The 15,286-nt window shown below is 48.5% G+C and overlaps 2 protein-coding genes across 4 annotated transcripts; one reads left to right on the plus strand and one right to left on the minus strand.

Annotated features, from left to right (window-relative positions):
• The first annotated feature begins 1 nt into the window (after position 1).
• Mcm7 (minichromosome maintenance complex component 7) lies at positions 2 to 7,905 on the plus strand. Of its 3 annotated transcripts, none has more exons than XM_076923381.1 (15): positions 2 to 253; positions 1,573 to 1,652; positions 2,524 to 2,688; positions 2,768 to 2,892; positions 2,965 to 3,145; positions 3,423 to 3,560; positions 4,044 to 4,193; positions 4,374 to 4,488; positions 4,576 to 4,707; positions 4,894 to 4,977; positions 5,088 to 5,481; positions 5,755 to 5,838; positions 6,430 to 6,598; positions 7,350 to 7,459; positions 7,605 to 7,905. In XM_076923381.1, the coding sequence occupies exons 1-15, from the start codon at positions 223 to 225 to the stop codon at positions 7,804 to 7,806; spliced, it is 2,160 nt and encodes a 719-aa protein (XP_076779496.1). In that variant the 5' UTR covers positions 2 to 222; the 3' UTR covers positions 7,807 to 7,905. The 3 variants fall into 3 exon arrangements, with proteins under 3 accessions (XP_076779496.1, XP_076779498.1, XP_076779497.1); XM_076923383.1 differs by lacking the exon at positions 2 to 253 and adding an exon at positions 671 to 758; XM_076923382.1 differs by lacking the exon at positions 2 to 253 and adding an exon at positions 923 to 1,137.
• A 584-nt stretch (positions 7,906 to 8,489) lies between these two features.
• On the minus strand, positions 8,490 to 11,531 carry Cops6 (COP9 signalosome subunit 6). The gene is made up of 10 exons (XM_076923388.1): positions 11,384 to 11,531; positions 11,053 to 11,175; positions 10,737 to 10,868; positions 10,279 to 10,367; positions 10,121 to 10,183; positions 9,680 to 9,727; positions 9,213 to 9,327; positions 9,038 to 9,130; positions 8,842 to 8,942; positions 8,490 to 8,743 (listed from the first exon to the last, which is right to left on the minus strand). Exons 1-10 carry the CDS (start codon positions 11,523 to 11,525, stop codon positions 8,603 to 8,605), a joined length of 1,047 nt encoding a protein of 348 aa, XP_076779503.1. The 5' UTR covers positions 11,526 to 11,531; the 3' UTR covers positions 8,490 to 8,602.
• Between the last annotated feature and the right edge of the window lie 3,755 nt (positions 11,532 to 15,286).

A 15,286-nucleotide genomic window follows, 5' to 3' on the forward strand; every position in this document is an offset into this window, starting at 1 on the left:
CATTCAATCTAGATTCGTCCAGTGATTGGTTAAAATTAGGGGCCCAGCGGTTGGGAACACCCGTCTCTGATTGGCCGGTTCTTAGCCGTATGGGTCACATGGGTGAGGACGTTTCGCGCCAATTTCGGTTGGACGGCTACATCCCGCCGCCCGCTCGTTTTCTGCTTCCCGGGAGTGAGCTTTCTGAGCCCTTTGAGTCCTGCCGCACCGTCCTCGGCAGCGATGGCACTTAAGGACTACGCGATCGAGAAAGGTGATGCTCGGGGGATGGGGACGGCGTCCTCGGAGGGAAACTTCTCTACCCACACCTGTTGAGGGGAGCTGGAGTCTTGGAGGGAGCCGGGATCTGTGACTCCGGGGACAGGCGAACGGAGCCTGGAATAGGCAGGGCATTAAGGGTGGAGGGAGCAATCCTGCTTGGAAAAGGTGATGTGGTGTCATGGAGAAAACCCAGTGGAGGGCACAAAGAGGGGCTGCGCTCGGGAGACACCGGATGGCGTGGAACCTTCTATACATGGCCTGAGGGACTGGGTTACTGGGCCAGACTCTGCGCCTTGGGGCGCCAGCGAATTCCCGCGTCCACTCGAGACGCGACGGAATCCAGAGGCGGGGCTTGCCAGACCGCTACGCGCCGCGATTGGCTGTTTTCGGCCGCCCTCCAAGCGGAAGTAGAGGCGGGCGGAAGTGGCGCTACCCGATCGAGGGACTGTGGTGTGTAAACAGTGTCCTTCCGCGCAGTGGCATCGGAGATAGCTGCTGTAGGTAGGGGCGTGCCTGGAACTGTGAGGCTGGGCGCCTGGCGGTGAGAGGTGGCAGTGTGGTGGACCCGAATGGCCCTTTGACGTTCTGGCCAATCCCCGCACGGCCACCGGTCTCGGGCGGAGGAATCCTGGGCTGTGAGGCGGTTGGAATCGGGGCCCATGTGCTTCTTTGTTTACTAAGAGCGGAAGCAGTGGCGGGAGCGGGGCGTGGGGTGCTGAGGAGGCCTAGTGGCGGACGTCCTGGCGGGAGCCGAAGAAAAAGAGTTGTGCTGGTAGAGACAGAGGCGAGAGTCTTACGTCGATTGTGAGCGAGCTGAGAGAATTGAAGAAACTTAGATTCCTAGCAGAGAGTGGAGTTCTCTTGGGGGAAGGTTGGGTAAGACTCTTGTAGCTGACCGGAGACCCATATTCTTCCCCTGTAAAAACAGACTTGTGAAAGGAACACTGCCTACTTTGGGGAGAACTTGGGAGACTTGTTTTGAATGTTCATTTAACTAACTAGTTCATAGGTCCCTGTCTTAAATGAAAGTGAGTTTCATAGGTTTCCGTTAAGAGTTTGAAATAAAGAATCCAAAAGGAAGAGTGATTGTTTTTTTTTTTAAATTTTTTTGTTACATCATTGTGTGTGTGAGCACGCACGCGTTTGCACGGGCATATCACAGCTTACAGGTGGGTGCTGGACATTCGCAGGACTCGGTTCTCTTCCCACCTGTGGTTGGGCCCCGGGGATTGAACGCAGATCGGTAGGCTTGGCAACAGTGGTCTTTACACATCACTGTCCACAGATTGGCCTTTTACTTTATATTTGTAGAAAAAGTTAAGAAGTTCCTGAAAGAGTTTTATTATGATGATGAGCTTGGAAAGAAGCAGTTCAAGTATGGGACCCAGTTGGTAAGTCTCAGGAGATGGGTTCTGGGGAGTGGAGTGGCGTGTAAGAACCTGTATACCGAGTTCTACCTTGTTACAGCAAGTGTGGCTCTCTGTGAATGGCTTGATTTTGATTGATTTTATGCAAAGGTTGGGTTTTTTTGTTTTTGTTGTTGGGTTTTTTGTTTTTTTTTTTTTCCTTTCGGGTTTTCTTGGCTGTTTTAGTTGTGTTTATTCCTGCATGTTTGTGCTCAAATGGGCATGCCATAGCATGTGTGGAGGTCAAAAAAGACAATGTGTAGGAGTCTGTTCTCCCACCATGGGTGTTCTGGAGAGCAAGCTCAGATCATCTGGCTAGATGGCAAGTGGTTTTGTTTTTTTGTTGTTGTTTTTTTTGTTGTTGTTTTGTTGTTTTTTTGTTTTTTTGTTCTGGTTTGGTTGGTTTTTTGTTTGTTTTTCGAGATAGGGTTTCTCTTTGTCCTGGCTGTCCTGGAACTCTCTGTAGACCAGGCTGGCCTCGAACTCAGAAATCCGCCTGCCTCTGCCTCCCAAGTGCTGGGATTAAAGGCGTGCGCCACACTGCCCTGCGATGGCAAGTGTCTTAACCTGCTGAGCCATCTTCCATTCCTAGCTCTTGGTTTTTAGGGGTAGTTTTTTTTGTGGCACAGACCAGCACCAAGAACACCTTATGTGGTTACATAGCTAAGGTTGGCTTTGAGCTCCTTGTTCTGTTGTCTTTCAAATCCTAAATGCTGGGATTATAAACACCTACCACAATGATGGACTGTGTTTTGTTCTTTTCCCCTCTGGAGGTTGGCCAGTGACTTAGAAGAGCTTTTGTGGGTGGGGTGAACTTGACCCTATAAAGGGTTACTATCTTTTCCTTCCCTTCCAGGTTCATCTGGCTCATCGGGAACAAGTGGCACTGTACGTGGACCTAGATGATGTAGCTGAAGATGATCCTGAGTTGGTCGACTCAATCTGCGAGAACGCCAAGCGCTACTCAAGGCTGTTCGCTGATGTTGTGCAGGAGCTTCTGCCTGAGTACAAGGAGAAGGAGGTGGGCGGCTGCTTTCTGAACTCCTGCCTAGTGCTGTTTTCTTTTCCTGGCTTGGCCCTCACTCTTCTCCTCTTTTTAGGTGGTGAATAAAGATGTTCTGGATGTTTACATTGAACACCGGCTGATGATGGAGCAGCGAAGCAGAGACCCTGGGGCAGTCCGGAACCCCCAAAACCAGTATCCTTCTGAGCTCATGCGTAGATTGTGAGTATCTTTGTGGGAAAAGGCGGGGACTTGCTCTCCAGGGCCTTGCTGACAAATGTTTCTTTCTCTTAGTGAGTTGTATTTCCAAGGCCCAAGTAGCAGCAAGCCTCGAGTGATCCGGGAAGTGCGAGCTGATTCTGTGGGGAAATTGTTAACTGTACGTGGGATTGTCACTCGTGTGTCTGAAGTCAAGCCCAGGATGGTGGTGGCCACATACACTTGCGATCAGTGTGGGGCAGAGACCTACCAGCCAGTAAGTATACAATAGGGAAAAGGAAAATACGCCTGTATTCTCTGCCCTTGAAATAAATAATCTGTTCCACTGATTACAATCTTAATCATTTTCTCCCAGGGTTTTGCAAAGGTTGTTTTCCGTATTGTTTTTTAATTCCTTGATAGTGATTTGATCTCTCTGGTGTTTTGAGAAAATTTCAAGGGGTTCCTAATACTTTCAAAATGCCTTGACACAACAGAAATGATTCCTGTGGTGATTATAAGACTTGATTTCCTGTTTCCTTTCTTGTTTCTAGATCCAGTCTCCCACCTTCATGCCTCTGATCATGTGCCCCAGCCAGGAGTGCCAGACCAACCGCTCAGGGGGCCGGCTGTACCTACAGACTCGTGGGTCCAAGTTTATTAAATTCCAGGAAATGAAGATTCAAGAACACGTGAGTTTGGGGGTTATGAGTTCTTCAGCTGGTTATGAAATTACAGGAAGATTTGGAGAGAGATTTGAGAGATTTACCTACAATGTTTTTATATTTGCTCTTTTTTTTTTTTTTTTTTTTTTTTTTTTTTTTTTTTTTTTTTTTTTTTTGGTTTGGTTTGGTTTGGTTTGGTTTTTCGAGACAGGGTTTCTCTGTGTAGCTCTGGCTGTCCTGGAACTCACTCTGTAGACCAGGCTGGCCTCAAACTTTATATTTGCTCTTAATCAGAGATTCAGGAAGTGGTTTAAATGAATTTTTTTCTAGCTGGGTTGGGAGGAGGGTAAGAACCCAGCTTCCTTCCTGAAGTCTTCCAGGTTGGGCTGGCTGAATCTTACCATAAAATGGGCCTCTTCCAAGTGATGGTCAGTAGGATCAGGTCTGCTCTGCCTCACTTTTCTCCTGTGTTCTGTCTTGCCGCCCTCCCCCGACCCCTCAATCTCTTAGAGTGACCAAGTTCCTGTGGGAAATATCCCTCGTAGCATCACAGTGGTTCTAGAAGGAGAGAACACGAGGATTGCCCAGCCTGGTGATCATGTCAGCGTCACTGGTATCTTCTTGCCAGTCCTGCGCACAGGTTTCCAACAGATGGCACAGGTGAGGGTGTTTTGAAGTGAGGAAATAGCTGCCTTTTACACCTCAGCCACCGACTCAATCTTCACACCCTCAGAAAAGTAAAACCAGTGAGATGGGACTTTTGGTTAAACAATTCTCAGGGAATCTGGTGATGGGGAATTTAAAGGGAATGCACCTGTATACCGGCATTCTTCTGCCCAGGGTTTACTCTCAGAAACTTACCTGGAAGCCCACCGGATTGTAAAGATGACGAAAAGTGAGGATGATGTCTCTGGGGCCGGAGAGCTAAGCACAGAGGAGCTGAAACAAATTGCAGGTGAGGGCCCATGAGCTCAAGTTGATAGTTGACTTTTTATCCTAGCTTTTGTCCTGAAGAAAATGCTAAGGCTTAATTTTTTTGTAGAGGAGGATTTCTATGAAAAGCTAGCTGCTTCTATTGCCCCGGAGATCTATGGTCATGAAGATGTGAAGAAGGCACTGTTGTTGCTCCTGGTGGGTGGTGTGGACCAATCTCCTCAAGGCATGAAGATAAGAGGTGAGAAGGACAAGTCTTAGGACGGCAGAATTCTCAGGAGGGTGAAAAGGTATCCCACAGATGTATAAGTGACAACTTAGGAGATGTGGTGTGGACTTTAGGAAGAGAACCAGCTCTCGAGTGCTCTTCCCTGTGGTGGACAACTTGGGTAGAGACTATCACTCAGTCGTCCTTCTTGTTTGCCAGGAAACATCCACATCTGCCTTATGGGAGATCCTGGGGTGGCCAAATCTCAGCTCCTGTCTTACATCGACCGTCTGGCGCCCCGAAGTAAGTATGGGCAGGCATGGACTTGGTATCTGATTACATACAGGGCCTCTGGAAGGCAGTTCTGGAGAAAGCAGTTCTTTTCTTCAGCAGTTTGCTATTTCTTTTTGCAGGTCAGTACACAACAGGCCGGGGTTCCTCTGGTGTAGGGCTCACAGCAGCTGTGTTGAGAGACCCTGTGAGTGGAGAACTGACCTTAGAGGGTGGTGCCCTGGTGCTGGCTGACCAGGGTGTGTGCTGCATTGATGAGTTTGACAAGATGGCTGAAGCTGACCGCACAGCCATCCATGAGGTTATGGAGCAGCAGACCATCTCCATTGCCAAGGCAGGAATTCTCACCACACTCAATGCCCGATGCTCTATCCTGGCTGCTGCCAATCCTGCCTATGGACGGTATAACCCTCGCCGCAGTTTGGAGCAGAACATACAGCTTCCTGCTGCTCTGCTTTCTCGATTCGACCTCCTCTGGCTGATTCAAGACCGGCCGGACAGAGACAATGACCTCCGGTGAATGAAGTATATAGCACCCATAGAGAGCCCATTTTAGTGACTTTGGGACAGGGAAGTAAAATCAGAAAGCCACCACCTTGTCTGTACAGACACATTAAACACCTTTCCTTGTCTGCAGTTCATAGGGGAGATAGAAGGTTGGAGCTGAGCTGTTGAGGGTTTCTGGGAGGCCTATTTGCCATGCTTTGGAGAAGAGGTGGGGCTAAAAGGGGATAGTCAAAATCTCAGGGTGTTAACAGCACTAAAGAGTGTTGCCTGTCTTCTCTCCAGGTTGGCCCAGCACATCACCTATGTCCACCAGCACAGCCGGCAGCCCCCTGCCCAATTTGAACCTTTGGACATGAAACTTATGAGGTAGGAGGGGTGAGGATGGGTGTGTCTTGGGAGTATTCATGTGTGGCATTGTCTTATGCCAAGTGTGTCTGCAAAGCTTTCAGTCTTGAAAGACAGTGTATTTACCAACTCTTTCAAAGTAGCTGAGCCTGAGAATAGTGAACCTGGATCTCACTTTGTAGCTTAGCCACACGAGGCAAGGAGCATCAGAAACTTTCTGGTTTGGGGTGACAGCAGCAGGCCTTATATAATCCCAGCTACTGTGGAGCCTGAGACAGGATATAGAGATGTCTCCCCTCACCCATATAAAAGAACCTTCCTCACCACCCTTGTCCTGTCCTAGGCCATGTTTGCTTCCGTGGCACAGATGACTCAGCACCTCGCTGATCTGCAGGTTTCTAAGTTGATTTTCACTTTGTCTCTGAAATCTGTCCCCTTGTGTGACAACTTCGGAGGAGTTAAGTTAAATCCTCTGAATGCAAAAGGGACTTTGGAGAAGTCCCTCAGTTATGCCTAAGCAAATAGCTGTCTACGTGTAGCATAGAGTATTTAGTGAGGCTCTCCTATAGAGCATGCCTGCCTTCCATTTTCCCATGAGCCTTGTTTCCACAGACGGTACATAGCCATGTGCCGCGAGAGGCAGCCCACAGTGCCTGAATCTCTGGCTGACTACATCACTGCAGCATATGTGGAGATGAGGCGAGAGGCCCGGGCCAGTAAGGATGCCACCTATACTTCTGCCCGGACCCTGCTGGCCATTCTCCGACTTTCCACTGCTCTGGTAAGTGCTGGGTCCCTGACAGCTGGAAGGCTGACCCTTGCCTGCCACCTCACCTAATGGCCCTCAAGCTGCCTCCTTCCCTCCCACCAGCCCTGCTGGGACTAAAGTGCTGACAGTGCAGATAGTGGTCCTCTCTGTGCTACCGCACTGTGGGTACTTGCTGCTCCAGCAGGGCACATGCAACGCCCACGGAGGGAAAGGTTGCTTGCTGCTTAAATCCATGAGGGGTGGAAGGACTTGAATTCCTGATGTCCTAGACATGATCTTAGAAATCTCGATTCTGTCCTCCCCTCTTGGACCTTAGTCATGGGGGCTCCAAAGTGCTGTTCGTGCAGGTAGTGTAATTACCTGACCTACTGCTGAGCTAGCACTTCCCGAGCCCCCAGGACACAACCTCTGGCAGTGGCCCTAGCTGAGCACCCCAGGCTCCATTTGTCACGATGGGATGGGAGCCTAGTGGAGTTCAGAAGGGTCTGGTCTCCCTCACAGGACAGCTGAACACCCACCGGGACTGGCCAGTGTTGAGAGGCGGAGACTTGGGCAATTGCTGGACGCTGCCCTGGGCATTGCACTTGTCTCGGTCTGACAGTGCCGGCCCAACACTGCAGATGTGGGGGGCAGGGAGGAGTCCCCATTTTTGTTCTATGAGTAGACAAATGTGGCTTGCCCGGGCTTGAAGCTGGAGCAAAGATCCTTTACTTCATCCCCCCCCTCCCCTCCTGTCCCCATCTTTTCCATGCCTTCCCCTTAGGCTCGCCTTCGGATGGTAGACATTGTGGAGAAGGAAGATGTCAATGAAGCCATAAGGTTGATGGAGATGTCAAAAGACTCCCTTCTAGGTGAAAAGGGACAAACAGCTAGGTGAGTTGGGCCACTAGACTTAATTGAGCTGGTCACTACCTTTTGGCTTCTACACACATACAAGCTTGCCCTCAGGATTTTGATGCTGATTGCTACTGTTGTTTGTAGCCTTGCACCTTAACCTTTTTCCATCCATGTCTTTCAGGACCCAGAGGCCAGCAGATGTGATATTTGCCACAGTCCGTGAATTGGTGTCAGGGGGGCGGAGTGTCCGCTTTTCTGAGGCTGAACAGCGCTGCATATCACGTGGCTTCACACCAGCCCAGTTCCAGGCAGCTCTGGATGAATATGAGGAGCTAAATGTCTGGCAGGTTAATACGTCAAAGACACGGATCACCTTTGTCTGACAGCCAGTCTTTAAAGCCCTGCTGGATGCCCCCAAGAGGAAGATCTCATTTTCCCATGCTGCACTTATTTTATTCTGCCAATAAAGTGTTTTGACTGCCTCTTGCTTGCGCTTGGGTTGTCAATAACTAAGGTGTGGCAAGGACTAGATGGAGTCTGTAGAGTTCCTGGTACTTTGTCTGTCTGTAGTGCTGAGCCTTACTATATGCTAGTTAAGCTGGGAGGTACAAGGCCTTGGGTCCACTCCTTGAGATGTTTCCATTATGGACATTTGGTTTGGTAGGCCCCCCACATCTATTGATGACATGGGAGGTGAAGGACACAGAAAGTTGCACCTGGCACAAGGCCTTGGTGGAAGGTCTAAGGGTGAGGCACACATCACCCCCCCTTGCTACCTTCAGGATACAGAAAAGCAAGTACTTGAGTTGTCTGTAATTATAAAGACGGCCTTGGAATCCCTCCCCTTCTATATGAAAAAACACTTGCCATTTCTGTGAAGTTGGCCTATGTAAGTTGATGATCACAGAACACGATGAACTGGAAGGCAGCAGGCTGTCCTATCACATCATTGAAAGGTGCATAGGTTGTTCAAAAGTGTTGATAAATGGGTCCTGCCTGAGTGAAGCTGCCTTGAAAGAGTTCAGGTTGAGAAAGCAGTGTGCCTGAGAGGACAAAGCCACGGAAGGGCTGCTAAGGGGCCGCTCCTTTATTAATGAGTAGTTTCTCTAAGGGGAATGTGGTGCTCAGGCCCAGGAACAGTTGCCTGAGCCCCATACATCATCCCTTCCAGAACCCTCATCAGAAAAACAGTCCCCGCATTCGCCTGCCGATGCCTTGTCGGTCGTAGAGGACGTTGAACTTGTTCACAAACTGGTTCATTGTGTTGCACGTTTTGGTGATGGTGCCGAGGTAGGCCATGAGCCCCACGTCATTGCATTGCTGAGGGAACAGAAAGAACCAGTTCCCCAGGGGTTCCTCATGTCAGCCAATGAGAGGTGGTGGGAGCCCCACCTCCCCATAAGGGTGTTAACACTCACATCATAAAAGTCTGTCTTGAACTTGTCAGTGCTGAGAACGGGAAGACAGTGACACAGGGCATAGGCCTCCCGCAGGATCTCATGGTTGAAGGGAACCTCGCCTAGGGGCACAATGAGGCTGCACTGATGTGGATGCTGTCACTTCTCCAGGAGGGAGGAAAAATGGTTAAAAGTGACTGAGAGGCCCCTCTCCTACCTGCTTCCGAGGCCTTGACGTATTCTAGAATGAGCTTCACACGGCTGTGCAGCATCTTGATAGCACTGTGCTGAGCTATCAGGTGTTCAGCCACTGCAGGGGAACAGGGCAAATGAAAGGCCGCATGTGGCCACACCCAACCCACACCTCCAAAGAATGAGTGCACCTCCCTTACCAGTGGAGTTCTCTCCACTGCCCGTTGCTGTCATCCGGGCCACATGGTCTACACCGATCCGTTCAGCTTCCTCGGTGGCCAGAGTGTAAGTAAGCTCAGCAAACAGCATTGTGGCCTGCAGAGTAAAGGGTTCTCATACAGGGAGAGTCAGGAAACAGGGCTGGGCAGATGACTCAGTAGGTAGAGCACTTGCTCCACAAGTCTGAGGATTTGAATTTAGAGCCTCAGAACCCACATTAAGTGAGATGTGGTAGCATGTGTCTATAATCCTGGAACTCCTAAAGCAACATGGGAAGTGGAGACAGAATCCCCAGAAGCTCACAGGCCAAACTGCCTGGCAAACAAGAGATCTGTCTCAAGGTAGAAAGCTAGAGTGGACACCAGGGTTGTTCCATGCCTGTGTACATGTGCACGGCATGCAGGAAACAGGCTAAAAGCAGGATTTAAAGGCTGCAGGTAAGCATTACCTCTCCATTGATTATATCGATGACAGACTCAAAAACGCTAACAGGAAGCTGTAAAAACAGACGAAGACAAGAGAACAGCTCTTACTAAAAGCAATGAATGCACTTGACCTTACAGGCTTGCCAGGCTGGCCTTGAACTCACAATCCTCAATGCACTTGACCTTACAGGCTGGCCAGGCTGGCCTTGAACTCACAATCCTCCCGCCTCAATCTCCTGAGTACTAAGATTACAAGTGTTATCACCACATTTAGCTCACAATCTTCTCCCTCTAATTTCCCCCAAGCCAACGTTACAAAAGGAAACACCACTGATGGGCGTAACCAGCATCGGGGAGCTTCAATTCAAGCGTGCTCTAATACACATGATGTCACAGAGTAAATCAGAGGGGAGGATAGTGGCAGATGATCATGACAAAGGGGACACAGGGTCAGCAACACTCACATCTGTGTGCTTGGTCATAGGGTTCAACTTCAGAAAGAGAGGACTCTCAATTATCTCGCAAACCTAGAAGATAAGGCAAGCCCAGAAAACGTCAGTACCTCCTCTTCCCTTAACCTTCTGTTCTCTTCCCAAACATGCACACATTTGAGCTTTCATACCTGCTTATGGACGTGGATGTCTGAGGGGTCAGGTGGCCCCCCTGTGGTATACCAACCCAGAAACTCCAGCTCCTTGAAAACCTGTTTAACTGAAGAAGAAGAAGGGGCCAGAGTAAATACTCCTTTAAACCTCTCTTCCTTAGTTTGACGGACCTGGTGTGTTTCCTTACTGGCTCTTCCCTCCCTCCTCAAATTTTGGGTCAGTTTAAAATAACTACACCTTTCTATTCTCTCGTCTTTCATCCTTTACTTGCCGAAAATAACCTTGAACTTCTGACCACCTGCCTCTATTTCCTGGGTTATATGGTACTGAGGACTCAACTCTGGGCTTCCTGAATGTTAGGGCAAGCACTCTACCCCACTGCCCTACATCTCCAGGCCTTTTATTCTTTAAGACCAAAACCAAACCAAACAAAAATCCTCCCACTTCTTCCCACCCACTTCTGTTGCCCTCTCACACTGCTCCTCCTTGGTATAATAATATTCTTTGTCGATGATAATCTTTTCTTCCACGGTGTGGGACAGCAGCTCAAAGGAGTTCATCACTTCGATATTTCGCCCCTCTTGCCTTCCGATTAATGCCCCAATCACTAAGGGGAGAGAGCAGAAGCACAATAGGTGAGGAACAAGCATCAAAAACCTTTCCGGAGACTCTGAAGTCAGTGTGAATCAATGACTGGGGAAACAGTTAATTTGAAAGAAAGGGGAGGAAAGGGAAAAGTGATTGGAGGAGATCTCCAAGAGGAGATTTTGAGATTTACACACAACACTCACCCTGCATAGGCCGCCCCTCCTGGGAGCGCATGCGGATCCAATGGTCTGAGATGTTGAGGATGACAAGGGGATGAAGAGCGACGGAAACACTCCCAGTCACTCCGGAGGCCATCACGCTGGGGACTGTTAAAGGTGAAAGAAAAACATAACGGGTGAGAGCTCGGGCCCACACATTCTCCCCCTAGACATGGGAGCAGGGGACCGGCAGAGCCGGGCCGTCCATCCCTACCCTCAAGTTATCCTGGGAGAGATGTCGCTTCTCCCAGGTTTAAGAGGTACTCAAGACACTCCGCAAGGGCGACTCCAGAAGTCGCTCCGAGCACCCCGTTACCTGCTGCATCCACCTCCATGCCGCTGCTGCCTCCGCTCCCGTTCGCCGCCGCCGCCGCCGCAGCCGCCGCCGCCATTTTCCCCGCGCCCGCCAGCCACGGCCCGCCCCTTTCCTTCCCGGCTTCCGTTGGCGAGGGGTGCATGCTCAGTGTGTACTTGCTGCCGCTAGTGGGCGGGGCGTCTGCCAGTACGTAATAGCCCAGGGTGCTCGGTGTGTTGTGTTGTGTTGTATTGCTGCTACCGGTTCTCAAACGCAGAGAAAACTGCGATCAAAAGGAGGAAACGCTGTAAAGGGAACGGGGAATGCAATTTATTCAGGACATAAAACTTTTCATGTTGCATATAATCTATAGGGACTCGGTCACTCGTTTGTTGAGATAGGGTCTTACTGTGTTGCCCAGCTGGCTGGGAACTTGCTATTCGTTTAGGCTGACTTTAAACTCACAGAGATCTACCTGCCTCTGCTTCCTGAGGGCTAAGTAAGATTAAAGGTGTGCACTATGCCCAGCATGCCTTGCTTTTAAACCGGTGTACTGAGGATCTAAACTCATGTCCTAACACAAGGCAGGCACTTTATCTGATGAGCCATCTCCCCAGCGGATTACTCTTTAATCTGTTCAGCTCCTTCAGTTGAAGAATAGCGACTGCTATTGGGAGGGCTTGTGGCCCACGCCTTTAATCCCAGCCCTGGGGAGGCAGAGGCAGGCATATCTCTTGAGTTCTGGTCTACAAAGTGAGTTCCATTACAGCCAAGGCTACACTGAGAAACCCTGTCTCAAGGAGGGGGGTTGGGGGAAAAGTTACCTTGGCCATGGTGTCTCTTTACAGCAATAGAACAGTGATCAAGACAATTATCTTTCCTACTTGGATCAATAACTGAGGATAAGTGACCTGCTTAAATAGCCAAGAAAGAGTATTTGGTTCACAGTCATTCATCTGGGGCCAATAACAGCCATTTGATTACTGGTCACAGTCACTGAAACGTGTGCACTGATTGACAGTAGTCCTTCCACTAGGGGAAGGGCTCCCTTCCTGTCAAGGTAGAAATGCTTTCAGTTTCGTTGACATTTCACAGAGGCACACGACAGCAAAACATCTGGTAGCAACTGTGTCAGACACACAGGGGAAGCTATGTCTTAGGAAGACTGGGAAACCAGCTTCAGTCTTTACACAGCTGTCTCAAGGCTTCTGTTGTGTGTCCCAGATTGCTGGTGTTGGTCTAAGGGTAGTCTGGCTAATTTTGAGACTGATAGTCCTTTTCCTCAGGGCAGCCTGGACAGTGAGAAGGATGGGTACAATAGATGAGACTTAGGGAGTCAAGTCTTCCTATTCCCAATATCTTTGGTTACTTATAGGAAGATAAACATTGAGAGCTTTTATACTAAAAACTTAAAATCCATTAGAGGAAAAACAAAACAAAGAAAACGTCATCATTAATGTTAATAGCAATTTACCAATATGTTTAAGATGCTAAAACACCTGTCTAGAGCTCAAGAAGAGAGCTTCTTGAGCTTCTTCTGTCTTTTTTGTTTTGTTTTGTTTTGTTTTTTGTTTTTTGTTTTTTGTTTTTTTTTTTTTTCGAGACAGGGTTTCTCTGTGTAGCCCTGGCTGTCCTGGAACTCACTCTGTAGACCAGGCTGGCCTCGGACTCAGAAATCTACCTGCCTCTGCCTCCCAAGTGCTGGGATTAAAGGCGTGCGCCACCACCGCCCGGCTTCTTCTGTCTTGAAATGATTTTTTTTCAGATTTTAATAATGTGTAGAAAAGTCAGGCAGTGATGGTACACACCTTTAATCCTAGCGCTCAGGAGGCAGAGGCAGGCAGATCTCATGAGTTTGAGGCCAGCCTGGTCTAGCAAATGCCAGGACAGCCAGAGGTACACAGGGAAACCCTGTCTCAAAAAACAAAATGATAATAATGTATAAGAGAACACTTTTGTTTTTTACTCTGTGTGTGTGTGTGTGTGTGTGTGTGTGTGTGTGTGTGTGTGTGGTGCATAGGTCAGAGGACAACTTGCAGGAGTTGGTTAGATGAAAGCTGTCAGCTGTTTATAGGCTTTCAAACTTGGAAGATGTGTCTGTAGAGTTTGACAGACTAACTAGAACCCTAGTAGTGTAGACAGTTTGAAATGTTCCTGGTCCAGAGTCTGATTACAAAAATAGCCCCCTAAACAGCCCACTTCTCTGTCAAAACATCTTGTGATTTAAAATCTAAACCTGTAGATTTAGAATCTATTACCTAACAGACTTAAAGCTTCTACCAACCAAAAGCTAAGAACATCATCAGATAGCATATGAGGGCCTGCAGAAAAGCTTGCTCCAGCTTTCTGTAGCCCTCTCTCCTTGATGTACCACCAATGTGTGTTTAACTTGCTATAATGTGTGACTTTCATTGTTCTGTAAAACTGTAGCAGTACATGAAACTGCTTTCATGTGGGAACATGGAATTTGGGGTAACCTAAATCTACACTCCTGGGATCATGATCACTCAAATAAGACTTAGAATAAATCACCTCTTATTCCCATTAAGTGAGAGATATGGTTGTGTGTACATCAGTAACAAAGGCTTCCATTCCTAGAGCCATCTCTCCAGTCCCACAAGGAGAGCATTCTGTGTCAATCAAAATGTTTGAGAGCCCAGCATGGTAGTGCACAGCACTAGGGAAGCAGAAGCAGAAGGCTCTTTGTGAATTCCAGGCCAGCCTGGTCCACATAGCAAGTTCCAGGCCAGCCAGAGTTTCAGAATGATACCCTGTTCAATGAATTAGTTGACTAATTAAAAGATTTTATTTGAAAATGTTAGACTTGGCTCAGGACTAGTCGGGCCATGCTGACTTGCAGAACCCCTTTCTCCACCCTCATAGCTGCTGTAAAGAAAAAAGACATGCACCATCCTGTGAGTCTGCAGTCCTCACTTCCCCTAAGGCAGTGCACCAAAACCCAGCAATCGGCAGTTACAGGTGGCATATCTCATATGATGGACACATATTAGCTAAGGAGCCAAACTGTTCCTCCTTCCCCTTGGAGCTAGAGTCATAGGTGGTTGTGAGCCTACAGACATTGGTAATGGGAAGTGAACTCCAGTCCTGGAATAACAGTACACGCTCTTTACTACTGAGCTATCTGTCTAGCAGGTACTATTGACTATTCTTCAATGACATGGAATGGGGTTACCTACCTCTCTACAACCTGTAAGATGCAATATCACCCCTCACTCCTGTCAGTGGTCTCCCTGGCTTGGAATCTCTTCGCAACTTCCAGCATGAACTCTGTAGCTTTTTTTTTTTTTATTTTTTTTTTATTTTTTTTTTATTTTTGAGACGGGGTTTCTCTGTGTAGCCCTGGCTGTCCTGGAACTCACTCTGTAGACCAGGCTGGCCTCAAACTCAGAAATCATCCTGCCTCTGCCTCCCAAGTGCTGGGTTTAAAGGGATGCGCCGCCACCACCCGGCGATCTCTGTAGCATTAATAAGTCTTAGAATAAATTGTTTACCTCCAAACCACAATCCGCCTCAGGGCTCCTCTTGAACCTCAAACGTGAGGCTTTATAGGAATTTCATTTTAAATGTGTGCTTGTTAATAAGGTAGTTAATTATTATCGTTTGTTTTGAGACTGAGTTTTAGTCTGTAATCAAGGCTGGCCTCAAACTTTTGACTATCCTTCTGCTTCAGGCTCTAAAGCACTGGAATCATAGGTGTGTACCTCCAGGGTCATAAGTGCTAAATCATTATGTGGGACATCTCATATAGCCCAAGCTGGCTTTGAACTTGGTATGTACTGAAGAATGAACTTGAATTCCTGATCACCACCTCCCAAATGCTAGGAATACAGTACCGAATCATATTGTCTGGTTTATGCAGCCCTGGGGATGGGGACCCAGGGCTTCAGCCAGGCTAGTCAAGCA

Source organism: Arvicanthis niloticus, chromosome 24 (genome assembly GCF_011762505.2).
Source record: "Arvicanthis niloticus isolate mArvNil1 chromosome 24, mArvNil1.pat.X, whole genome shotgun sequence".
NCBI classification, from domain to species: Eukaryota; Metazoa; Chordata; class Mammalia; order Rodentia; family Muridae; genus Arvicanthis; species Arvicanthis niloticus.

Excerpts from the sequence above, each read along its gene's own strand:
- Cops6 (XM_076923388.1), bottom strand. The coding sequence starts at position 11,525 with ATGCACCCCTCGCCAACGGAAGCCGGGAAGGAAAGGGGCGGGCCGTGG. Across the intron at positions 8,943-9,037 it reads CGTCAAGGCCTCGGAAGCAG|GCGAGGTTCCCTTCAACCAT; the intron begins GTAGGAGAGGGG and ends TTGTGCCCCTAG. Across the intron at positions 8,744-8,841 it reads TCAAGACAGACTTTTATGAT|CAATGCAATGACGTGGGGCT; the intron begins GTGAGTGTTAAC and ends CTGTTCCCTCAG.
- Mcm7 (XM_076923381.1), top strand. The coding sequence starts at position 223 with ATGGCACTTAAGGACTACGCGATCGAGAAAG. Across the intron at positions 2,689-2,767 it reads CTGAGTACAAGGAGAAGGAG|GTGGTGAATAAAGATGTTCT; the intron begins GTGGGCGGCTGC and ends TCCTCTTTTTAG. Across the intron at positions 4,489-4,575 it reads GGAGCTGAAACAAATTGCAG|AGGAGGATTTCTATGAAAAG; the intron begins GTGAGGGCCCAT and ends ATTTTTTTGTAG.